At 40.8% G+C, this 9,713-nt stretch overlaps 1 protein-coding gene across 2 annotated transcripts; it reads left to right on the forward strand.

Annotated features, from left to right (window-relative positions):
• Positions 1 to 717: 717 nt before the first annotated feature.
• tmed2 (transmembrane p24 trafficking protein 2) lies at positions 718 to 8,426 on the forward strand. Of its 2 annotated transcripts, XM_088935724.1 has the most exons (5): positions 770 to 1,102; positions 3,194 to 3,386; positions 5,147 to 5,167; positions 6,436 to 6,543; positions 7,069 to 8,426. In XM_088935724.1, the coding sequence occupies exons 1-5, from the start codon at positions 923 to 925 to the stop codon at positions 7,191 to 7,193; spliced, it is 627 nt and encodes a 208-aa protein (XP_088791850.1). In that variant the 5' UTR covers positions 770 to 922; the 3' UTR covers positions 7,194 to 8,426. The 2 variants fall into 2 exon arrangements, with proteins under 2 accessions (XP_088791851.1, XP_088791850.1); XM_088935725.1 differs by lacking the exon at positions 5,147 to 5,167 and having other exon boundaries at positions 718 to 1,102.
• Positions 8,427 to 9,713: the final 1,287 nt, after the last annotated feature.

The raw sequence follows: 9,713 nt of genomic DNA on the forward strand, positions 1-9,713 counted from the left end.
TGTTATTGTTTGTGAATTTAGAGCCATTGTGTACTTTTAGGTGAAAATGTTATGACTGCTTAAACATAACCACTTTAAAAGCGTACTTTTGTTCAAGGCAAACTATATAATATACTCGCAATTTAAAAAAAAAAGGGGAAATATTTTCACCGCCACCGCCAACCTCACCAGGACAAGCAGACCGAAGAGGTGGGCGGTATTTTTTGTAGTCAACTGTTAGTAAATGCAACACAATGCAAAGAGCGTAAATTCAGTTCAACCTTTATTCTTCTCTGGGGGAAATTTGTTTTTACGGCACAGTCCAATACAACAGTGAAAACAGGTAAGACAAACATTACCAACAGAGAAGACGGGACAATAATATTATAGGAGATAAGAGAGTTATTTTACATTGTTTTGAGAGTGATACTGCAGCGGTGATGACAGATTTCCTGAGTCCGTTATTATTACGCCGGGGACACAGGCAACTACCACAAGTTGAGACAGGTTTAATGGAAATGTAGATGTAGAATTAGCCTCACGGGAATAGACTGATGTTTAAAAGGGGGGCAAATATTGAGCCAAGATCGCGTGAGATGTCATTCCCCAGCTGCAAAAGGTAAACCTCCCAGCTGCTGGCCACTTCCAGGCGTGCGCCTGTCGGTGACAGGGATTAAAAGAACGCGTTACGGCAGGTGGCGTCGCACTAGTTTGTCCCTCGCCGCGCTCCGTGTAAGTCTTTACGTGGCAGTGCAAGCGGAGCTCCCCGTTTCCTTACCTCAGTTGCTGCTCCGACCCTTAACTCCTCCTCCTCCTCGCATCGGTGCCTGGCCGGGGGCTTCCTGGGTTGTTAGAAGTGTCTCAATTCTCTTTCCCCTTCCCCGTTCGTTGCAATTAAGTGAGGGAATACTAGAAATAAGCAAAAAAAAAAACACATTTAAAAATGTTTACCTTGTCGGAGCTTCTTGTCCTTGTAGCCATCTTCTCCAGCACAGCGTCCGGCTACTTCGTCAGCATAGACGCTCATGCCGAAGAGTGCTTCTTTGAGCGGGTCAACTCCGGCACCAAGATGGGCCTCATGTTTGAAGTGGCCGAGGGAGGCTTCCTGGACATTGATGTGGAGGTGAGGGCCGAGCCGGGGTGACAGATCCACGCAGTCGTGTAGTTGAAAGAGGAGCAGCTCTCGTCCGCCGTGGAGACAAATCTGAGCGAGCCAGCTGGCGAGGAGTAGGCCTCTCTGCTTTATCGCTGCTGGAGAAAAAACAAATGTTGCAGATCATTTTATTTGTGCGGATATGTTAAGATCGTTAACAACATAAGATTTAAACCTAGAAATTTCGCCTGTTTTTATAATTGAAATAAAAGTTCCGTCTTCCCGTTTGATTCATGCAACAGACTGCAAGCCATTTTAGACAACTGTACCAGGAATTAATCCCTAATGGAGATATTTATCACCGCCTACGTAAACATCAGGTGTGCTTTGGCTTTTACCTGAAGTTTATGTCGAAATAAAGGAACGCTTTCGCAGTGTGATTCTTGCACTGTAAACTAAGCCTCGCTGATACGAAAGATTCAGTATGTATTAGTTTAACAGGTGCATCAAGGCTCCAATGAAACGACAGCAATTGAAGGTTATACGTATTCTCTATCGTAATGTGCTAGTACCGTTTTTCGTATTTATTAATAAGCTGCTTTTCAGTTTGGAGTAATTGAACCGTAGCTTTCGAAGTAGAGGGATAGAGGTTGATTCACTTTATCTGAGAGAGAGAGAGACTCTTAACCTCTCAGCAAGGTCTTAGTTTTTCATCGGCTGTTAAAGTCAAGTGAATGTAGTGTCGCGTCTTAAGCTTGATGTAATGGCTAATAGAGTTCTCAAGTACAGTAGGGCGTGTACCGCCTTTGTTGAAAATAATTCACACGCATCTCTTACTATTTTCTGGGAATTGATACTCCTGCAATATTATGTTGTTACTATACCTAATAAATACTGGAACCATACAGCACTGTGAAGTAGGCCTGCAGTGGTGGAAGTATCTGAATGCATGGTTTTTGAAACAATCTGTCCCATCACCACCGCCACCACCTGGGCAGCTGCTCGACAAGGGTATCGCCTTTATCATGAGCGGGTCAGCGATACTCATTGCTCGGGAGTCAAGTGGCGACCATGTCTAACTGGTGAGGCAGCCTCACCTTGTGAAAGGGGCAAGGGAGAAATTACTTTGCTGAAAAATGAAGAGGTACTTGACGAAATTGTTAGTCTTAAATTTCAAGTGTCTTGTTTTTGGTCAAAATGTCGATAGACTTAGTGCCCAATTGTGTAAATTTAATTAATCTAATAGTTCTGGAGAAAAAAAATCCTTAAATAACATTAGTCATTGGAGACCAAACCAAAATATTTAATTGAAAAAAACAATGGTTAGAAAAGAAAGTACTGGGCTGTAACTGTTCACACAGATATCTGTGGAGTCTCCCTGTCTAATTTATGTTGCTTGTGCAGTACATTCTTTTGAGTTGCCTACCTAAACACCCAGCCATATCTCAGATTAAGTAAAAACCGGACGGAAAGGTTATATTCTTACTTGCAGTCCATTCCTTCTGTAGTGGTAGGTGTCTGAGCTTCATATTGGGTGGCAGTGTGAAGCAGTGGTTAGGTCTGCGAGACTGTGGGGTTGTGGGTTCAAATCTTAGGTGTGGACACAGTCTATTTATTACCCAAAAGACAGCTCTATCTATACTGCCTGTATAAGCTGGTATGAAGATTTGTATGTAAAATAGGATAAAAATGAGTTCTCAAAGTTGCTTTGGATAAAATCCATTATCCGTATTAATAAATAATGTATGTATGGTTTGTAGAGCATGTAGGCTATAGTTCATGAATGATCATGCTTAAATGGTGATTTAAGAAGACCTACAATATTTTTTTTATTGGTAAACTAGGCGTGTTTCCTTTGCTTTAATGCTTTGTACTGAAAACTCTTTGCTTGGCATTTTTTCTGCACATGGAGAACTCAGTGTGTTCTGAATTTCCTTGAACTTATATCACTTTTATATTCAAAGTTTAATTTATGTTGTGGTTAAAAATGCTATCTGTATGGTAATTAAGAGTTTAGAGGTTCAAATATATGGGTGAAACATTGTGCATATCTTGTGCTGTGAATGACTTTGTATCTTACTTTATTGCTGTTTAACAACATTTTCCCACCCTTTTCTGTAGATAACAGGGCCAGATGGCAAGCAGATTTATAAAGGAGATAGGGAGTCTAGTGGGAAGTACTCTGTTGCTGCCCACATGGATGGCACATACAAGTTTTGCTTCAGCAACAAGATGTCCACAATGACTCCCAAGATTGTGATGTTCACCATCGATATTGGAGAGGCTCCTAAAGGCCAGGACATGGAGACGGAAGGTGAGGCCACAAGTTTACTAGGCTGCCCAAAGAAACCTTTGTCAGCTGTCCACCTGTCCATTTTTTTTATCTTCACTGTTGTAGACTGCGATGTAGAAACAAGTACTCGTTATGTTCATCACAGCTAGTGTGTCCTTTTTGTCCAAGCAATCTGCAATCAGTGCGTTTTGCTTTTTTAAAATCTCTCATCTAAATGGAATCACATACTTATTCTTATGTGCTTTGCAATATAATGTATTTATGCTTCTTTACAGTGGAGATGCAACATTAGTTTGTCTTAAGCCCCAAACTCTGTGGAGTTATTGTGCTCCACATTATTTGATCCCAGAGCCTCTTTGAAAGCATTCATTAAACTTACACATGGCATAAAGTATCAGTGCAAGACACACATCGCAATGAAAGAAACAGCATCTAGGAATGACTTGGTAAGTCAGGGAACATGCCTTAGATTGTTCTGTAGCATCGTTATACCTTAAATATTTAAAGAAAAAAGTTATAATATAATGACAATGGCTTTTAAGTCCTTCCTAAAATAGTATTAGAAAGAGATTTTAAAATAAAATATTTTCTTTTTAAGTTTTATTTTACTGACCATAAGTATGAGCAGGACAGCAGCTTGTTAATGAAAAATGTCTGCCTGGAGAATAATAGGGCTGTAATTTACTTGGGTGCCTGGAAAACAGGGTATGCGATATATCTCACCAAATCAATGCAGTTAGAGCCTTGAATAAATCAGTTGCTTGGTGGAGAAATTAATTTAGAAATGTCAGAAGGTAGTTGGCTAAATCAGCGGTTCATTTTTCAATTGAGTGTCTTTGTTGTGCAATGTGTTGTAACAGGAGTTGCTAATTTTTGCTCAGTGGAAAAATGTCATGGTTTTTGATTTGTGAGAGATAACACAAGTCCTTCACACCTGTGGGACTGTAGCTTCAAGTCTAAAACTCCATCTTATAATAGCTAATAAATAGCTCCGTCTTACCCTAACCGAACTTCAGAACGTCAACAGAGAGCAGAAAAGATCTATCAACAGAAAGTAAGAGCGTCCGAGTGGTGATCAAGCTTACATTATTTAAGCTTATTGCTTAAAAACCTGTTCCAATATTTAAGCCTCACAGCATTTTCATCAACATTTAATGAGATGATTTGTCTGAAATGTGAACACTTTAATATTTTAGCTAGGCTAACTTTTTGTTACATTGCCCATCATCAATAGAATTTTCCGATAAATTCAGGTTGTGACAATGTAGTTAATTAGCAGTGTTAACAGCTTGTAGCCTTAACATGTAAGCTCTTGGAAGCAAAGCTAGAATGTGTCTGGTCCATACTGAGGAGGGCCACCTTGAAGAGAAGCCAGATGCAGCTGTCAGAGGTGTCTGTCCCCCTCTGTGGTGCCGGGACACTGCTGTAGGAGCTGCTGACCTTCAGAGGAGGTGTTAAATAAAGGTCCTGACTACATGGTCATTAAAAGTTGTTTACCCTGGTGTCCTGGGTAAATTCCACTAAGCCTTGCTCAGTCCAGCCTCCCTGAATCTCCCTGTTAATTTGGCTGCTGGTGTAATTTCTAACTTCGCCACAGCAGGTGAGGTGGAGGTAGTGGCGACTGCACATCGCCCAGTGAAGCAGGTTCTGTCCTTTTGAGATAATAAGAGCAATAGAAATGGAACACGGTTTCGTAGTTTTTTTCCCCCTTGCTTTCCTCATTTATCCCTTGTCCTCTTCCTCTGCTCTGACCCTCTTCCTGTCCTTCCCCCTTCCCTCAGGTGGTGGAGATACTTGGGATGGTAGGTGGAGTGTTGCCCTGGTATCATTCAGCTTGGGCTGATTTGAGAGCTTCAGGGTGGTGTGCTTTGACAGTGTTGCCAGTACAACTTTGCTCTGAGCAAATAGATGGATGGTTTACTGGTTTCTCAATGTCTGTGGGTTGCCTGGCAGCTAAAGATAATTGTGGAAAATAACAGGAATGCACACTGTTGGGTACTAATGCAACATTGTCTTAAATGCACCCTTCTTTCCTGCAAGACTGTGAACTAACTACAAGTTAGCAACAGAAAAAGTAGGTATATTCTAATGATTGCACCTCTCAGATTGATGTTGATGGCAGTTAGGACAGTTGTTTTCTATAAATTTAGAATTGCCAGTCTTTCTCATATGCACCCGCACAGCACAGCTATGTGCGTTTCATTTCTTGTCTCCCTGCTACAAAGCCCTCAGTCACACACCTCGGTCAGGGGAGAAAAAGGATGTGAAGGCCGCAAGTTGTACATTTCTACACTGGAGGCCGCTGGCAGACTCCTCTAGCCTACCCACCTTTGAGTCCTTCGCCTTTTAACACATCACAGGCAGCACAGCTCGGTGTGCTCGCAGTTTCAGTGCCCGTTGGTGCAGAGGCAGGTCTCTTGCCTCTCTATCTGGGAGAGCCCAACTGACTCATTGCACCCTGCCCTAGACCCTGAGCTTCTCCACAGGACCAGACAGCTGTTTTAATCTTGTCAGGCATCTAGTTCTTAATGCTGATGCTGCTGATAAGGATAAAATCTGGGTTTCCTGATGGTAGATTCTCAGTGCCGTTGCCTTCAAGGACGATCAGGAAATGTGGTGGTCCTGCCCCTTGAACCTCTCACTCCTCACATCAGCCACCGTCTTGTGCTCATGTTTGTGTTGTGCAATGCAAGGTAGTTCTTAAGAATTGGGGAGGCATGGAGGAAGGTTGTTTGAAGATTTGCATTGACTTAATCCAGACAAAAAGGTATTTATTCTTCATACAATTTTGGCAAACTTCAGCAGGCTGATATATTTTGACTCGGATCCAATTAACTCTTTTCAGTTACTTATATTACAGAGTACTTATATTACAAATAAACAGAAGGTTTCCCTGTTCATTAAAGAGCTTGTTTGCATCTGTGTCAGTTGACTTTTTTTTTCTCAGCCACTAACTTGCCTTGAGGTTTTCCAATGGTACTGCATGTGTGTTGTACTGATCCCAAGAAGCAAGCTGGTCTTTAGACCTAATTTCTCAGGCATGTTTTAAATATCAACTCTTGTCTTTTAGCTCACCAGAACAAGTTGGAAGAGATGATCAATGAGCTGGCTGTGGCTATGACCGCTGTCAAGCACGAGCAGGAGTACATGGAAGTCCGTGAGAGAATACACAGAGCAAGTAAGTCGTTGGGTCTGATCGCTTTCTAAGTATTTGAGCCTGTGCAAACGCAAGCTGATCTGTTGAGCACTGCAGTTGTAAGAGGTGTGTGCACCTGCCTTTGGCAAACGTTTTGCAGATCGCTTTAGGCACATCATAAATGGCACAATAAGCTCTAAATAATGGGCTTATTCCATGCTGAAAAGAGAAGAAAGAAAACACAACAGCATTCTTCTTTTTTCAGCGTTGAATAAACCTATTACTTGTTCCTTTGCAGCCTACGCATGCTGACGCAGCTCCCCACCTGAACTACAATGAGCTCTATACTGCTGTCAAAAACTATGTAAAAAAAGTTACAAATCTAGTCTGGTGGAGAGGGTGCAAAGATCTATTTCATACTTGTCTTGATGAAAGACCTAAAGAAGAGAGTACAATATCCTTTGTGCTCAAAGTGATTGTGTATGGTGATGTATTTGATCCCTCACTCTTGTGTTAATTGTTTTACTGATCAGATATTCGATTTTTCTCTCCCACCCTTTCTTCTAGTTAACGACAACACAAACAGCCGAGTGGTGCTCTGGTCATTCTTCGAAGCGCTGGTGCTTGTAGCCATGACCCTGGGACAGATTTATTACCTAAAGAGGTTTTTCGAAGTCCGGAGAGTCGTGTAAAAACTGCAGGTTTTTTGTTTCTGGTGCATTTCACCATTTTACCAAAATCTTGTAAGTCACAACATTTACGTCAAGAATGGAAATTCAACTTTGACTTTTGAAAAGCCTTTAAATGCATTTTCAGTTTTTTTTTGGGGGGGGTTTATTGATGTATAATCCCTTTGTGGTTTCCCAGTTTTTTGTATTCCCCTTACCCCACTGTTTACCTGATGTGTTTTTCACCCATCCACCTGTCAGATTCTTTTTTTTAAAAAAAAAGGACATTAAATGTTTTGAATTAAAGGCACGTATTTCTAAGCATTTAACATCTTTAGCTATAATGCAGGTGAACGCTCTGAGTTTGGGGGAAGCAATTTATTAACTTTTAATTTGAATGATTTTAATGTTTGTTTGCAGCATCTAAAGCTAGGAATCTATGGAAGCAGTGTGAGCTCTCATAAATGTCAGCTTTAAATTGTGGTCACTTTGAAAAGAGGAAAAGGGGGAACCAGAAATACACCTAGCTTTTCTACTCCTAGTGTTTCATTCTTTGGTAAAAGTGATATGAGTAAAGAGAAATTGAACTCTGTGTTGGCTAAAATTGCTACAATACAATTTGCAATTGGACAACACTGCCAATTGATTCAGTTTTGGGTGAAACGCCCATCTTTTTGCAGAAAAATCTTCAGAAATGATTTCATAATGATTTGTTGTAGTAAGCAACCTTTTGAAAAGGCCATGGTGATGTTTAATGTCAGCAACTACTGTACAAGATTAATTCCCTTTCTTAAATAGAGGAAATATTTGTCCACCTTCAGGGCACATTCATTTGAGTGTTTCTGGGTGAGGGGAGTTTTTTTGCCAGTGTATTAATGATAAGTTTAACTATTAGTTCCAAGGTTTGGGTGGCAACAGGCAAATGTTGTGACTGGTGTAAATTAGTTACTTGTACTTTTTGTCAGATTAAGAAAACAAGAACTTTACAAAACAGCAACACAATTTTGTACAATTAATTTCCTATTTGTTACAGGTATTCATGTGCAAGGTGAAGTTTTGTTACTTGGGGGAATATGGATGTTGTAGCAGACAACAAACTAGGTCAGTTGACTGCTGCAATGCCATTACAAGAGTATTTTTGTGTAACAGCGGACACCACAGAATACGATGTAAAGATGTAAAGTAAAAAAAATGCTGATGTATGTCAACTACGACCCAGGTTTAGTAAATAATAAAAACAACATTCTTTAAAAAAAAGTGTTTGATTTTTTTTTCCCCATCTTGAGTAACGAGTGTGCTACCTGTGCGTGTGTGCTTGCTTCACTGTTAATTAGGGGACAGCATTTTGAAAACGTTACTGTCTTTGTTGGGCGGTGTCGTGGCAGATGGGCAATGTGGGCAAGTAACTGGTATTATTTATGAGCCAAGTGGCAGTACCATTGAAGTCTCAGAATGACTCTGCTTTTGGTCTGCTTTTACCATGGGGAACTTGGAAATGCGCTGCTGCCTCGCGAGGCTCGGGTTTGGAGTCGGATCCCGGACAGGAGTGATTTCTGCGTGGAGCTTGCACGTTGGCCCAGCTCCCACTGGTTTCCCTTCGAGCGCTGTGGTTCCCTGTGTGCTCGTGCCCCAGACCTGGACTGGTATCCTGTCTGGGTTCTTACACCTCTCACCAGGAATGTGTGCCTTGTTAATGAGGGAGCTTGGAACATTAAAAAAAAAACTTTCTTCCAGAGGTCATCAGGCTCACGACAAGTGCAAAGACGGTATGATCTCCATATTGTATATCTGATAGACCCCCCCCCCCCACAATGTGCATATACTTTCTTAAATATCTAATGAGCAGATTATTATTTTATTTTGCAGTAGAGAACAAATGCACTTATGGTGCACATGCAATCTTTTCACTCATAAATCAATTTATGGACTTTTTGCTGTGTTTTCTTTAAAGTTATACCCAGTTTTATTTGGAATGTGTTGTACAGTATGTTGTACTGATTGCTGCTTAAATTGCCCCGTCTCCTTGGGGAGGAATAACATTTTGAATTGAACTAAAATCAGATAGATAGCCCCCACTAATACAGACAAAGGTGTGTAAGTTGGGGGTTGAAACACGGTACTAATCCTGGTACCAAGGGTAATATCAGTATTTCATGAAAAATCTGGATGGGATGCCCTGGCTAATTAGCTTCCAATGCTCAAATGAGCTGGATGTGACAAACACCCTCCTCCATGCAGATCTTTCTTTCCTGAAGAAAAACTGTGTACACTAAAAGAATGGCTGGAACTTTTTTTGCCTGCTACAGTCTTTCGAGGAAATGTTTTAGTTAAATTCTTAAATACCAGTAACTCAGGGAATCGGACAAAATGAATTGTAAGGTTTTTTTTGGATGGCTTTAAACCCACTGGTGGTAGCCTTTATACATGAAGGTCCAATAAAATGAAGATTAAAAAAAAACTTGACAGAAAACCACTCTACTAAGGTGTATAGGATTTTGAAGCGAATTCTAGGTGTATTTCTAATCATGCTCTTACCCTGTTTGT

This window comes from Atractosteus spatula, chromosome 17 (genome assembly GCF_055471065.1).
Source record: "Atractosteus spatula isolate fAtrSpa1 chromosome 17, fAtrSpa1.hap1, whole genome shotgun sequence".
NCBI classification, from domain to species: domain Eukaryota; kingdom Metazoa; phylum Chordata; class Actinopteri; order Semionotiformes; family Lepisosteidae; genus Atractosteus; species Atractosteus spatula.